We start from the raw sequence: 17,142 nt of genomic DNA, 5'->3' as shown, positions 1-17,142 counted from the left end.
AGTATATTCCATTAAATAAAGACTGAAAAAAGTGAAGATGGATTTTTATAAATTTTATATGTTGTTTTAATAAGTCAAGTATTGATTCAAATGATAGCTTTAATATGATTTATATGTAATTTGAGTCTTTAAATCAGATCTTATTTAGCTTTAGATTTATAATACATTGATAAATAGATTTATTTATAATAAAATTGTAAAACTTTGCATTTATATACTAACTTCAAAATGCTCAGTTCTGTAGTAAGTAAAGGAATTTGCAAATTGCAAAGTTTATAATAATTATGATTTTTAAATTACGAAGTTAAATATAAAAAATATATATTTTTTTTAGACGAGAGGAAGAACGCCGTCGAGATGAGCAGCGCCGGCAAGAAGAACTTATGTTGCGCCAGCAACAAGAAGAAATCTTAAGACGACGAAGTGCTGAAGAAATTCGTCGGCGCCAAGAGGATACCCTCATGATGCAGGTAAACTAATTTTATTGTTAGTTTCCAAATGTATTATTAACCTGTTGCATTGGTAAAATATCTGCCATAAAAATTGAATTTATAAACAATAATAAGATTTTTAGTTCAAACATTTGCTTATATAGTGAGTTATCATTTCATTGTCTGATATATTGTAGTGGAAATGCTGTTGTGTCATAATTGTATACAAAAGACTGTATTTACTAACATATAAGACAAGGTTTTTATTCATTTTTCACTACTTCAAAAACCTTCGTCATCCTGTATGTGTGAGCGAAAGATTTTTTTGCAATAATTTTTGTAAACAGTGTATTTGCATTTTTTACCAGCTATTCACCCTTTGGTATTTAAAAACAAAAGTATTTTATCTGGGTCGTTTGAATCGTCCTTGTGTATTGTCAGGAGTAAAGATGAATAGCAATAGGAAAAACAAGGCTTTTAAATTGAATTAGAGATGGAAATTCCAAAATCATGCAGGAGCCTAATATAAGTTTTAATCCATTCCCACATGAAAACGGGTGATTATTCAGAAATCAGAATTCAGAGAAACTCATAAGTGTATAAACTCATAAGATGGAGAGTGGATTCAACTGTTAGGAATTGGCAAAAAAAGGTTCCCAATTGTCCAGTTTTACATGAACAAATTATGTTGTCAATTTTACAAGATTTTTCCTTAACATTTAAAATACCAGTAATTTTTGCAAGACACTGTGTGTGCATTTACATGCCTTTGATATTTTATTTGTAATTAAATGGAATAAAATTAAAATTGTGTTAATAAATCTAATTTTCTTTATTTTGATCTCAAAAGTCACACCTTGTCCTATATGTGAGATTGTCTTATACATGAGTAAATACGGTATATATTTGTTATTCTAATTCAAGTTCTTCCAGATAGGGAAAATGTGTATCACACCACCAATATATTTAGCTTTTCATTTACTCTGTGAAGAAAATTTAAAGAGGTATTATTTTGAAGACATTATGTAATTATCTATAATTATAACTTGATTCAAATAATGTAAAAATTTTAAATTTTCTTCTATTGATATGTTTATGTAATGTTAATTGAAAATTTTTTTAAAGCATAGTAATATGAATTTTAAGTTACTAATGGCCGTATTTAAAACCAAGAATTGTGAGTTAGAGTTAGAAGTTAATGAATTACTATTCACGTTAATAGTAAAGTGAATACAGGCATAACAGAAAAATTGACAATTTTGTACTAAAGATTAAGACAGTATGGAATGATTAAATTGAAATAAAATGGGTACTATATAGATAAAATGCATTAGTATTTGGACAATAATTTCTAGTATATAAAGTTATTTCTGTGTCATGATTTATGAGAATATCTGTTTTTTACCGAATGAATGTTGATCAATAGGATATTTCTAAATATATTATTATGATTTTAAAAATCAAATGTGACATTCAAAGTAACCAACAGACAATTCTAGAAAAGAAAATAATTTGTAGGTTATTGTCTTTCAAATTCCAATGCATTGGGTTAGTTTAATTATAAAAATTTAATCCTATCTGTGAATATTTAAATGTAGAACCATTTGTGTGTTATTTCAAAAACTAAATACCCTTTTAGAAAAATTTTCTATGGTAATAGTTTTTGTACAGTTACACTGTTATCCTTGTGTTTTGAAATATCACTGCAAATTTTTGTATTCAGTTGTATTTTGAATTAAATATTTAATTGTAGGTTTGTTTTTACATTGTACTAACATCTAATAAAAGTTTTGATGGCAATCTTCTGTAAAGGAAAATTAGATATATAAACAGTTATGATATATAGTCATTGCATTTGCTATGATTTTACTTTTTCGTTTTTCAATACTTTAAACTATTTTTTTTCTTTTTTTGATAAATGATGCAACTAGATTAAACAGATTAAGTTTTATATACTGTAGAAGATTTACTTTACCTGAATATTCTCCATCATTCCTTCATTTCATAACTAACTAGCAGGTAAGTCCAGCATTGCCTGGACAAAAAATAACAACAAACATTAATTTATTAGATTATTTCTTACTTATAACCCTTCTATTATATTATTGTGGTATTTGATTTATATAACTACGAAGATTATATTACATAAGAGTTTGTCATACCAAGCGACAAATCTAACTAATTTTAAAAATTGTTTAAATTGTGTACATTAGAGGAATAAAGAATTTTTAAAATGTGTCACTCACTGTGATAAATCATTATGTAAGATAACCTTTGTAGTTATATAAATCAAATACTATAATATAGCAAACATTAAAATGAAAACCATATAAAGAATTTGGTCATTTCAGCCTATCATTGTCATATTTATTGTAATACTCTGATGGTATGAAATGACAGTGGTCAAATAGGCAGGAGTTGAAAATGTAGTCTTAAAATTTTTGAGATATTGTAATTTTTTTCTACTGTTAACTTTAAGAATTTATACCATTCATAGCCAAATATCAAATGGTAATCTCCCTAGTAAATTAAATTTTGCAGAAAAAGGACCAAATATTTAAACTCAGCATCTTCGAAAACCACTTAAAACATATTTAATCAGGCTAGTAACCTTGTACTATGTAATCTTCCTATTTGAATACCATCATACCGCTGGTCCAGTAGAAAGAAGGGACTGTTGTGGAAGGGGAATGAAGTAATTTGACTAAAAGTATCCATTGTGACCTCTTTAAAGTGTTTATATTTTTGCAATAGATTACATAAACTGTGTGAGAAGTATGTCCTAGTAAATATTGCATTTATAGAAAAATTATTATAATTAGTTTATTTGGTTATGGCAACACAACAGGTTTGCAATCTGCCGAGGGGGGTGCATCCTGGGAAGACTTTTATGTGAAGCTGGTCCCTATTTAGGTGTTACTAACTTGAAGAAAACCTGGAAAACTTCATGAGGCCAGCCTGTTGGCTATGCTCAACCCACAATTGACTACCAGTGTTTGGTGGTTTATCCACTTGGCTACTGGTGGGCACTTATTAGAATTAAGAAAGTACCATTCAGAAATGAATAAATCCGAGTTGTTAGATGTGGAAAATTAAATATATTTAGACTTTTCATAGGGTAACACTTATGATTCCATGCAGGCAAGTGCTATGTGCTACCTGTTGTAGTAATGATATAGTGTGAATAAAAAAAAAAATACATATATATATATATTTTAATTATATCCATTTTAAGAATTATATTTAGTTAATTACTTTTAAATTTTTTGCTAATGGTGCTAGATGTAAACCCAGCAAATCAAATGTAGACAGAAATTACTTGAACTATAGAAATCCAGTCAATATTTTGGAGTGATGTTTATGACATTATAATGTAGAATTATCTGATTACAGTTGTCTGGTGCATTGCTAAACTAAGAATAAAACAGATCCTTGTTTTTTTCTAGAAAACTGTTATAAATACTTTTTAATTGATAAGAATAAAATTTCATATTCAAAATTACTAGCATTTTTGAAAATCTATAATTAGTGAAACCTTTATGTATAGCAGACATTTTATGATAAACCAAAATGTCTGTTATATGGAGAGTTTGTTTTACAGTACTGTATAAATAAGCAGCCTGTACAGTATATGGTATTGAAATTTTAAAGTCTGTATTTTTTTAAGATCTTTGTTAAATATTGCATTTTTAATTTGCTTAAATCAAAATAAAAACAGACTAAAAAAATATACAATATTGTATAGTAAATGAAGTTTTATTGTTGTCACTGTATATAGTGTAGAATGACTTTAGTATGTGTGTTGATACAGTATGAAATTGTACAGCACTGTGTTTCTGTAAAACAGCTTATTGTGTGTAAAAGTAATCAGAAATATTTACTTGCTTCTGAATGCAAGCTCAAAATTGTTTCCAGGACATTCTCCAATTCAGAAAGTTTTTGAATATTTAAAGAATCTCCTTTCTGAATAAACAAGTTCTTTATAATTTTTGTTCTTTGAATTGCTTTAGTGAATGCTGTTATGTGTTCTTTAACTTCCACAGCATAATCATCTTTACTTTCTGCTCTCTTCATAGCATTGTTTGTTTCCTTTACAGATTCCACAATGTCATTAATATCTGTTGATGAATCTTCAGTTAGATGATCATCAACTTTAATGTAATTTGTTGCCTGTATGTATTTTCTGAATTCTGCTATTAAATCTTCTAAAGCATCTGCTGCGTATCTATTTGATTGTCACTTCATGTTACTTCCAAGTTTGATATCTGAGGAAACAGCCTTTATGAGGCAGTTTCTTAGTTTTCTGATGCTTGGAATTCAGAGATGATTTGATCCATAAAAGTGCATCTTCAAAACAGTAATGATTTTTGTCAGTTCACTGTGTTTTGCAAGCCATTCAAGTTAGATATGACAATATACTGTGGTATTATAAAACCTTGAAGTTGCTTATTCCTTGATTAAGTGGCTGACATTTGAAAGTTGTTTTCAGGGAAGATTAAAAAGTTTAACATATTACAAGACAATATTTTTTGGATGGGAAGTTGCATTGGTTAAGAAAAGAAGCACCTTCCTTTTCATTCTTCCTGTGTTCCAATCCATCATATCTATTTTATCATCCATGCTTTTTGTTAGCATACCACTAAACAATGAGTGTGTCCATTTGTATCTCTTTAAAGCAGGGGTCTAATCTTTGGCTTTCTTGGGCTACATTTCAAGAATAACAATTGTCTCTGGCTGCACAAACTATAAAATTACATGTAAATATGACATGAGTATATTTGCTGCTATAGTCCGAAACAAACAAAGTTTATGTAGCCAAGTCAAATTTTTGTAGCCCAAAAAGTGCCAATATGCCAAACTAAAAAAGGGACGCCCATTTTGGCACAAAATAGCCAAATTTTTTCATTTGAGGTATAGTACATAATAAATGTGTAATGTATGATATTAGCCATTTTAACTTTTCTTCAATACATGTGAACCTTGCTGCACTAGCACTACAGCAGCTTACTTAAAGCAGAAATAGCTTAACTGTCTTTTAAGAAAGTGGTTTTACTAGGAAAGATGCTCAATATATAATTTTAAAGACTACAGTGGTACCTCAGGATACGAAATTAATCCGTTCCGAAACTGAGATCGTATCATGAAAATGTCGTAAGGTGGATCATCTTTTCCCATACGATTACATGTAAAACCAAATAATTCGTTCCAACGCGAAAAACATACTCAAATTAAAGCCAAGTAATACATTAAAAAAAATAACTGTAGTAAGAAAAACAAATGAAAAATGCGAACTAATGTAACGTCGTATGGTGAGTTTTTGTTCGTATCGTGGAGCAAAAATATGTTCGAATTTCATGTCGTATCCTGAAAATTTCATATGCTGGGGTGTTCGTAACCTGAGGTACCACTGTATAAGTATATACTAATGTAACTTTTGACAAAAATTTTAATAAAATGTATTACAATGCTGCACAAATTTAAAAATAAGTACATAAAGATCTTAACCTTTCAACAGTGGAATAGTCAGGTATGATGCTATCCCAAAGTAGAGGAGAATAAATGTGGGAAATTTTTAAAGTATTTTTCTGTGCTTTTTTTTCTCGTTACCATTTCAGAAAAAGATTTTGTAAACAGTTATGTCTAGTAAAGAAAAGTCTTTTTTTTTATTGTTACATAATTCATTTTTTCAGCGAATTTTTGCAAAATGTTATTGTTCAAGAGTTTTTACATTTGTATAATACTCCACAAAATATTTTAAATAGTTTTGTTGAGGTGGAACTATTATTTTACAGAATGCTATACAACTAGCAAAAATTGACAAACAAAAATGACAGTGTTTTTAAGTAACCACACACATTTATATTGATGTTTTAATGGGCAACTTCCTATGTATTAATTTGTTACATTTTATCTTTGAGACATTAAACTTTACTTTTTCAATATTAGACTATTTTATTTCTTACCTGATATAACAAACATCTGTTATAATGAACCAGTTTTGACAGTCTGTAGAGGTTTGTAGTCTGTTATAAGTGGACACAACTGTATTTAAAAACTTTCCCTCTGTGAAAAAGTCTTAACATCTGATATAAGAATTACGATGCATGTCACAATCAATAGTACCTTGATTCAAGGAAATAATAGTATTTTGAGTTTCAGTATTAGTATAGAGATATAAGTAATTTAGTTGAAATTTAGAAGAAAAATGTTTCTTTTGATATAATAAAGTGAATTTATTATCATTTCAGTTAGAGAAAAGAGACTAATCTGATCTTGAGAACTTTCCAAAAGTTCTCATAATGTGTAATTTGAATTCAGAGAGATGTAATATTTTAAATTTCTATATTCTAGAATTCTTTTCCTGGTTATATAGTTATCACAGAAAATATATTTCTGAAGACAAATATTGATGTCTATTAAAATAGTTTTTGGAAATTAACCTCATACGTATATTGAGCTTTAACTGGATTATTGTAAATACTTAGACAAAAAAAACCTATTCCAGCAACAACTTTTTAATTTTATCCAACACCTTCAATTATCTGTGTAGCAATTGTCAGGATCAAACTCTTTGAATGCAATTCTTTAACATTTAAATATTTTGTTCTAAACAAGAATTATTTAAATACATAAAATTCGTAAATTAAGAATAGCAGTAAATGTGTACAACACTTGAAAGTATACAGAATAATAATAATAAATAAATTTTAAAATAAAAATAAAGTAAATAAATGCATAAATGAGATATTTGCTTTAGTCTATGGTTTCACTGCTCTCTGTCTTGAGAAGGTACTTCCAAGTTACTGATAAACATGTGGCATCTTTAAGGTTTATGCATGAATTCTTAACACTGCTTATATTTTATGTATATTTTTTCAAGAGTTTTACTTGCTTGTTGATCCCCTATTGTTTTTAAGAGCTTAGCTTTGTTAAAGTTTGATGTATTGTCTGGTGCAGTGGCCATTATAGCTAAGGTGGCTGTGGTTTTACCTTTATATACATCATACTGATGCTCTTTAAGTCTCGTTGGGAGATTTTTGGATGTGTATCTTATGTATTTGCTTGTTTTGTATTCCATACCTAGATTAAATTAACTAATCGGTATCTCTTATACCCCAGGAGCTGTTTTAGGATCTATTGTGTCTTTGTCATTACATAAGCAGCTGTAAATAGTTTTGTTATGCTTATATGTGATACTTTATGCTGCTCGATCTGATGGTTTTTCTATAAGTATTATCTAATAATTTATTATATATTCTATTCAAAGTATTCCATCCTGACAATGCCTGCACAGATATTCGAAAGCATTAGGTAGAATTTAAAAATTGTTGCTGGAATAGATTTTTTGTCTTTAAGGAAATTAACAGCTTACTTCATTTAAAATTATTACTGAATTTTTAATTTGATATTCTTTACAGTAAATGTTGAATGTTTATGGTTATTTTATTCATATTAAGTTTGTAATTTGTGTATTAAATGTTTTAATTATATAAAATAAATGAATACATATGTGAATATTTTAATGTTTTCTAACTAAGTTTGAAAAAAGTACTGTGTGTTGATTTGGAGAATGCTAAACAGAATGAACTGTGTGTATATTGTCAAAATTATGAAATTGGTTTTATATATTGAAATAAATTTGCATCATTAGTGTTTAATAAAGATGCAATATAATAGGGTAACTTGGCTGAACAATATCCTCTTGTTTTCTTCTTAGGCAAGTTCCCTCTCTGATCTGCTTGACCGGGTAAGAAGTCATACCTTTATGTAAATGAATGGTTTATATTTAACTCAAGATAAGTACTTAAATTGGAATATTTAAGAAAAAATTGAATCTTGATTATATATAATCCAAAATTGAAATTTTCTTGAATAGTACTATTGAGTGTATGCATGATTTGTTATTTTTGTTTTTGATGAATTTTTTTTTACAATTCATACAAGCACAGTAGAATTGATAGAAGTAAAATAATGGAAGTAATATTATAAAGAATTAAAACAAACACTTTTGAATAGTTTTGCCTACTTTTCACATCCATAAACTATATAATTGTCTTGACTTAAAATTCTTTTGATTCACTTTGTGAAATAAAAATTTTAATTATTTTGCTGGTAGAAATTACAAACAATACAATTTACTTCATTACCAAGATAACAATACTCTAAAATTTAATTCCATTGCATGTGTTAAAAACTATATGCTGTAAGTGCAAAATAATTGTTTTAAGCATTAATTTCATATTTTAATTGAACATAATTTTTTTTGTATGTTTATACTGAAGCTACATGAAGTTGTTGCCTTTGATAAGTTTCAAAATATCATCATGTTTCATTTGAACCTGCTATTCTCACTCATTCACATTTTGTACTTTATTAATGATAGTGTCTATTCTTTTTCTACTTATACAAATCCTGTGTGTTCTATCTTATTAATATTGGCTGTGTTCCCATAAGATTAACCCAGTAGTTGTGCCCATGCATTGGGAAAAACATTTCTGGTCTTCACTTTTCTAAATTACAGTAAGACCCTGCTTAACAGTGATTCGATATAATGCAGTCTGCTCGTAGCCTAAAAATTACACTGATTCAAATTATCGTGGCATTTCATTGATTTGTATACAATATGATTAATTACGAACATGAACCAATTAACAAAAGGTGGCAATTTGTTGTAGCATTGTACTTGTCTATGTTTGTTTGGTGCAGTTTTGGAAAAAAATATAACATCGTGGATGCCATAGGCAATATCAACTTTGCTTGACAAGAATTAACTGATAAATGCATGAACGAAGTGTGGAAGAAGTTATGGCTAAAGGTATTCGAGAATTCTCAATAAGAAGAGTCTATCGCTGTATTGTTAGGTCGACAAAATCGAGCAGGATATTGAGGAGTTACTGTAGGTTTCTGGTGAGAGTCTCACCAACAATGACCTTCAAGAACTAGCAGAACAAAGAATTTATATAGAACTGGAAAATAGTGATTGTGAAAACAAAGAACCGAAAGAATTTCTCTACAGATTTCCTCAGTAAAAGTTTGGTAACAATAACTGAAAGCGATCAAAATTTTGAAAGGAGTGCAAAAGCAAAACAAGGTGTTTTGGATGTGATCTTCCACTACCAACATTTGTTTAAGGAAAGAAAAAAAAAACATGACAAATGAAACTACATGACTTTATTGCAAAAAACAAGAATTTCAGAAAAGCCAGGACCTTTGTCACAAAAAACGAACTTTACATTTCTGTGTTAACATGTTTGTGTTAACGTATTGTGCAAATTAATATAATGTAAAATTAAAGTAAGATCTGTTTATTTTTGGTTTCATGTTTCCCTTTCCCTATTTACTATGTTAAAATGACCTCATTTAATGTAGTTTCGTTTAGTGCTTTGTTGTCTAGGAACGCATCTCCTGCATTAAGCGGGGTCTTACTGTATTTCCAATCTGATGTATAAATCAGTGATTTTTCAACTAGTGTGCTGTAGAAATTCTTCAGTGTGTTACATAGTTTGATTTTTGTTGTATATATATAATTTTTTTTATTTTTTATTTCATTACACATTCTTATAAAATTATATTTATAAGTTCATTATTATGACTATTACAAATTTAAAACTATTAAAAAGTTGCTTAAATTGCAATATTTGTTTGACCATTCATCTTATTAATAATTTAGAATATAATTAAATCAAAATTTATATTCAAAATGTGATGTGAACACTATATAAAAATTCATTACTAGTACAGTGGGTGATTGGTTAAGGAACAAATCGGATAACGAACACTTTCATGAAAGATTTTTATGTTTGGACAATGAACAGCTCGCAGAACAAACACAAGAAGAAGCAATGTAAAATAATGAATACTAATTGGTCTTCCCTTGTCTTCAGGCAACAATTCAAAACTTTTTGGAGTGCAGGAGACGTTAACATTGATGCTCAATCTGGTATATACTGATCAGATAATATTCCTTCAAACTTTGAAACTCTCCCTTGTAATTCTAGCCTTTTATTTTTTTGACAGAAACAATTCTTTTATACTGTTTGTGAGACTGTCGGACAGGCACTCGTAAAGTTTTGCATCAATTTTTATTTTCGAAAGGTGAGATTATAATAGCAAAGGTAGAGAGTGGCCAGAAGATGTCTGATGTTGCTGGTCGGTATGGCTTAAACAGATCTACATTAGGCTGAAGTTCAATCTTATCTAAGAAAGATACAATATAATCAAGAAGACTCAAGCAGCTAAAGAAGTAACAAAAATCACATCTGAGAAATAAAGAACATTTGAAGAGCTCATAATGGAATCTGAAACGGATCTGACAACAGAAAAACAAGAACTCTTGAATGAAGAACACCAATAAACTCAGCAATATATGTTTTCTTCTGAAAAAGATGATTAATGTCGATATCTGCTATTAAAGATCTTTTGAAGAAGTTGGAGGATGTCAGAACAATGGTCTTAGAATAGCATCCAAACCAGGTTGAGGTTAATAGGCCCAGGGAGCTCTACAATTACAATGCTATTAATTACTTCTGAAAAATCCTGAAGAGAAAAGCAATTGACATTAGACAGATTCTTTAACCCTCACAAATGGGGAAAAAAATCATGACTAATAAAAATGCAAGACTGTGAATATGTGTGTTTTTATTATTACATATAAATAAACATAGTTAGGAAGTATATATATATTTTATATTTTGGGTCTCCAGAACGAATTAATGAAATTTTCATATAAACTTATGGTAAATCTTTAATCAGTTAACGAACAATTCGGATAGCAAAGTCTTGGAATGAATTATATTCATTAACTGATCACCCACTGTATATGTAATCGTATATGCATTGCATATACCATTAAAAAGAAATTTTTTTCTTTTTGTATATAAATAAGGTTTTAGGAGAAAAGTACTACCAGTGATTTAATAAAAATAGTCTAGATGCCTGGAGGATTTATGGTTTGAAATGTATTTTAGGACCTTCATTTATATGTAGATAAATTTTAAAATTAAAGTTTATGTTCGTGTACTGCTTATCATTCTTTGAAGTATTCATTATATTAATCTGAAATAATTATTTGGAATTCAGACTGTTACTGAAAAAATTGTGAAGAAAACATGTACATAGTGTTACCACTCGTCCGGTTTTTGCCCGGACAGTCCAGGAATCTACTCACTGTCCAGGTGAACTATTAATTTTGTCTGGGAACATCATGTGCAACCCATTGACTATATATATATATATATATATATATTTTTTTTTTTTTATTCATACGATTGGTTCGTATTCGTACATGTCTCCAATATCCGCTAGAGCTAGGTCATCTGTAGTTTTTCCTTAATTTACCCAAGTCCTGCAGTCCTTAACAGTAACTGATTTAGAACTGCCATGCACTGCACGTTATTCTTCACATTGCAAAATGACATTGCGCATGTGTCAGGAACTTCTGTTTGAACAAACCTCACTTGCCATCCGGGTCAGCAATTTTGAAAAGGTGGCAATGCTATTTACTTATAATGATAAAACTTGAACACTTTAATTTCTATAAAAGAATGTTTCTGGCCCTTTTTACAGGTTTGTGTCAGGCTTAACAAGAAGGTTGCACTGTTTAATAAGATAGTTCAAATTTTTTTGTTAAACCTGATGCAGACCTGTGAAAAGGGCCAAAAACATTCTTTTATAGAAATTAAAGTGTTGCTGAAAAAGTATTTAAAGTGTTGTTCAAGCTAAATTAGTTTCAGCCTTTGTAGAAGTGTTTTTTAATGATAAAACAACTTTTCTATTATGACTAACTATTAAAGTTTTTCTTATAATTCATGAATGATGTTGTAATATATTACATTATCAAATGATTTTTGTGTAATTCTAAGTAAATCTTTTGTCATAAACATGACATTTTTATTCGTTACTCAAAATTTAAATGTGTGATTCAGAATCATAATCCTGTGTGTAATTTGAGAACACACTTTATTTTGAAGTTACTCTAAAATACAATTTCCATTATTGTTTAAAATATTTTAACTTGAATTATTTATTCTAGTCTGGATTCCAAGTGAAAGTTTAATCATTCATTTAAGTTATTTTGATACTTTGTTTCTAAAAAATATTTTATTAGAATATCTCAGCATAGTTTGAAATTGAAAATAAACTATTGACAATGAAGTATTGATGCACTTTGACAATATAATTTTTGCTTCATTGTGGCTAAGTACAATTATTTTCTGAACTTTTGTCTTCCTCTCTCTCTCTCTCTCTCTCTCTCTGCACTCATCTTGTTGTTGCATTTCTAGTTGTTCATCACTTAAAATATCTTATTTGATATCCATTTTGTCTAAATTCAGTCATAAGTTTACTTTTACTGTGATGCTTTCAGAATGTGGAATATCTTAACAAAGCTGCAAAAAATTGATTTTTTAAGAAGAAAATTAGTTGACACTGCAACTTTGTCAGTTCAGTGTCAGCTAATTTTTTTGAGATCACAGTTCATTACAATATTTCTGTAATGTTTTCACAACGCGTAGCAAAGATTATAAATGACATTCTTTACTGTTTAGACAAACATCACGAATCCTGATAAATTTGTTAAGCCAACCACTGGATTACATTGGGCTACTTTTTTTTGCAATTCTATTTAATTAATTACTAAATAATTTGTCACTTAGGTGCCATCTCTTATTAAATTTAATAATTATAATTAAAATTAATATATATTAAATAATTTAGAATATTCTCGAAGAAAAGAATCAGTCTGGAATGGGATTTGAACCCACAACTGCTGCTTATTATGTGGATGCACTGCCAGTTATACTACCGAAGCATCCAATCCAATCTCCTCTTCCATACATATTTAAATATTTAATAAAACATTAATTTAATAATAGATGGCACCTAACACATTCCTCTAGTGACAAATTATTTAGTAATTAATTAAATACAATTGCTGAACAGTAGCCAATGTAATCCAGTAGTTATTTGGTTTTACAGTGTAGAACATCAACTCATTAACTATAACACAAGTTACTGTTACTGTGTGAAAAGTTTTCTAGGGCTGTACGAAGTAGTTGACAGTGAACTACAAAATCACCACTCAGGTGCTTCTGTCATCAGTAATTCACCTGCCCATTAATTAATTAATGTCCAAAGAAACAAATGGTGTTCATTCTGACCACCATTTGTTTCTTTTGTGCACATGAGTGAAAAGAAAGAAAGAAACAAACAACTTATAAGAATAAACCCATAGAAAGGGGTGAAAAGACACAAAAAGACACCTTGTACTTTGAACAGCTCTAACTTTGAATGCTTTAAAGTTTGAACAATGTCTCATAATTCAAACTGTACATACAGTGAAAAAAATTGCTTAAAGTATAAATGCAATCTGTTGCATGCCCAAGTTGTCCTTTGTTGTTGTGTTATGCTTATAACGCATATGCTTATATTTTATATTCTTTCATTGCTTTTTTTTTTACTTTACTTTTGTGTTTTTGGTTACATGTATTGTGTTGTTTTGATTTTTAGCATTTTTTTTTCCTCCCTGCAATTTTTGTGATAGCTTATGGATTTACCATGTGTTTCATATTCTTTAGTTCAAAATTTCCAGAATGTATCTTTGGGAGTAAGCACAAAATTGCTAAGTAGAACTTATCACACTGGAACATTATTAGATGAATAAAATAGACTTTATTTTGTACAATAGAAGGATATTCATTTCAGGCTGTTTGCTTCTCAGTTCACATTGTACATTTGTTAAAACTGAAATAATATTTACCTGTGACTACTGGAATAACAAGGTATTTAAAACAACAGAGTAAAAACTAGTAAAATTTGTTTTTACTCTGCTGTTTTAAATACTTTTGTTATGCCATTATAACTTTCTAAAAACATAGAAAAACACATTAAACCTTAAAATGAATAAAATAACTAAAAAATGTAAAAAAATTTTCATGTATATCAGATTAACTGGTTGTGGTTTACAAAGTTCTGAAACAGAACTTCTTACACCACAACCACACATTCGAAGTTTAAGAATATCTTCCTTATAAAAATTACTAACTTTTTTACTGTTTGTACAGCGTTATCTTTCTTGAAATTCGTAAAGCCTAATATTTGTGATTCATATAAAAATTCTTTTTATTTAGTCATTTTTATAGATTTTATTTAAACCAAATTGAAGTAAATGTTTAATAAGCTTCTAAAGAAAGAATACAATTACACATGTGAAATTGAACACATCATTGCTAAATTATTATAATTAAATCATACAAACACCACACAATGCTTTGCAGTTATTTTGAATATTTTGCATGTATTTTGCAAAAAAATTCTGATGTCAGGCACCAGAAATAAATTTTTTCTAGAACTCCATCATAAGGTCCTACTGGACTGAAAACGTTTGTGTTATGTTCCAAAAATAATTGCAAAGCATTATAAGGTTAGTGTGGTGTATTTATAATTAACACTTTGTTTATTGGATGGTTTTTATTAAATTGCACATCTAAATTAAATAACCACAACTATTAAAAATGTGCAAAAAACTTTCAATCTAATATAACTTTCACTTATTAACCATGATGTCTGAGCAAATTAACACCTTCCTCTCCAATTTCACACAAAGGGGATTTAATAGATGTGATAATTTATAGCCAGTTTCTTAAATTTATTATGTTTATTTTTGCATTTTTGAATCAAATAACAATAAAATACACATAACATTTGGAATTCCACCAGTATTTTATGTTGTTAGAAAGAAGATGAAATGTAGAAATAAACATAATTGTAGTTTTTGATGTAATAGTGACAGTTTCACAGTTTTGGAATAAAAAAACATTTGTTTTTACCTGATGTAACTCTCTTGTTTTTTAATGCACTGTCTAGAGAGGAATGTATAACCTCACTTAAACTGGTATGCCAGCACTCCCCAGGATAAAAGGTATGCCATTTTTATCATAAGGAAATATCTGATTTCATGGTGTTCCCCAGATAGATTGACATGCAGGACAATCCATGAAAATATGGCATTATGATTGCTTTGAAAAATTGTTTAGTGTCAAGTTTTCTACATATTTCTGTAACTTTCTGCATTATAATAGGTTCTGATAATGAATTTTCTTAATGCATTTTTGTATATATCATTTAACATTTTGGTGTCAACAATGAGGTTTTAGCTGATTTAATAGTTTACATTGTATCCATTTTAGAAAAATTTCAGTTTATTTCTGCATTGACTTTTATTTATTTATTGTTGCAGGCTCTTTTATTTCAGACTGTCTTTCAAGTTTTAAGTTACTTTCACGATATGTACGTTTTTCTGCTGTTTTAATAATATACTGAATCATAAAGCAGTTTAAATAACAATTTAAAAAATAATATTTTGACTAGTCTAACCTTAAGGAAAACTTATAAAGCATATGCTGCCAATACTTTTATATTACTTCTCAGGCAAATTAGCATGCTTTAGTTACATGATGATTAATAGAAAATGACAGATAATTGTGTGTTGACAAAAGACATTTTTCTTTATGACATTTTTTAAAGATTGTATTTTAAGAAACCATAGTCAATATGCATTTATAGTCCTTAATCTAATGTATTGCTTCTCATTGATTTGGTTATTAAATTCCCCTATTCAATTATAGGAGAGTATTGAATGAAGAGATAATTGGCGTGGATTTGTTTGTGAAATTTGTCGTTTCATGTTTTAAAAATGTATTTATTTGTTGATATCCACTGACAGGTCCTTGGTTATATTTTTCAAAAAGTTTGCATTTACTTTTAATGTTTTTTTTTTGTGTGATATTCTTTAGGGTTGTGAGGTTCTGCTGTATATATTAAAGGATTTTTTTTTCTTGAATTGGTTATATTTAGAGAATACTGTAATTTTATGCAGATATAACCTGCACTCCTTTTCAAATTATTTTATGTAATGGGATGGATTATATTCTAAACTCCAGTAGAGAGTTAAAATTGATTTACACACTAATTATTTTTTGTTTAATTTTTTTGAGGTTATTTTATTATTACTTGACAAAGAAAATTAGTCATAAAATAAAAATGATAAATTGTATTTATTTATTTTTACACTCAACTTACATAATTAAGATAGTTCAACACCTACAATTGAAACTGACTACCTTGGTCAGTGAATACATAGATGAATTTCCAGTATTTCAGACAGATTTTTCAGAAGCCACATCTCTGTTAAGGCTATATATAGTCAATGTGATGAGAAATTGCACTTGGTCAATAATATTTATGCCTATTTTAGTGGATATACAGTGATAGAATGGAATAGTTTTGTGGTAGGTTTGCTACACATGCGAGTATTTATGCTGTACAAGTTTTATCAGTTATAATCCAAGTATCCTGTGTTTAACACAGGCTTCGATTGTCACAAATTAATTTTGCATGTTAATCTCTTTATATGTGCTTAGCAGTTTTAATTAATATGGCTTTAACAGCTGTCTTTACTTAACATAGATATGTTGTTCTTAGCAAATAAGGTGTTGGTGAATTTGCTGTTTACGTGCTCAGCTGATGAGTGTGATGTAGATACTTGTGTTCATTTTTACAACTATATAATTAAACTATTACTGCTAATGTGATATTGTATTCTTTCTTTAGAAGCTTATTTTAAGACTTTCTATTTCACATTTTGTTTGTATAGAATTAAATCAAAATTTCTGCAGATAACATGCATGTCACATGCATATCAGGCATATTATGT

At 28.5% G+C, this 17,142-nt stretch overlaps 1 protein-coding gene across 1 annotated transcript in view; it reads left to right on the top strand.

Moving 5' to 3' along the window:
• Nucleotides 1-17,142, top strand: part of LOC111631456 (paraspeckle component 1-like) — an 85,165-nt gene that overhangs the window by 46,582 nt on the left and 21,441 nt on the right. The window contains exons 6-7 of the mRNA XM_023375702.1: nt 318-470; nt 8,149-8,178. Coding sequence (XP_023231470.1) covers nt 318-470; nt 8,149-8,178 — 183 coding nt within the window. The remainder of the gene's footprint in view (nt 1-317; nt 471-8,148; nt 8,179-17,142) is intronic.

The sequence above is a fragment of the Centruroides sculpturatus genome, unplaced genomic scaffold (assembly GCF_000671375.1).
Source record: "Centruroides sculpturatus isolate CEXI.00-Female unplaced genomic scaffold, Cexi_2.0 scaffold750, whole genome shotgun sequence".
Taxonomy (NCBI): Eukaryota; Metazoa; Arthropoda; class Arachnida; order Scorpiones; family Buthidae; genus Centruroides; species Centruroides sculpturatus.
This window is presented reverse-complemented; position numbering and strand designations above follow the sequence as displayed.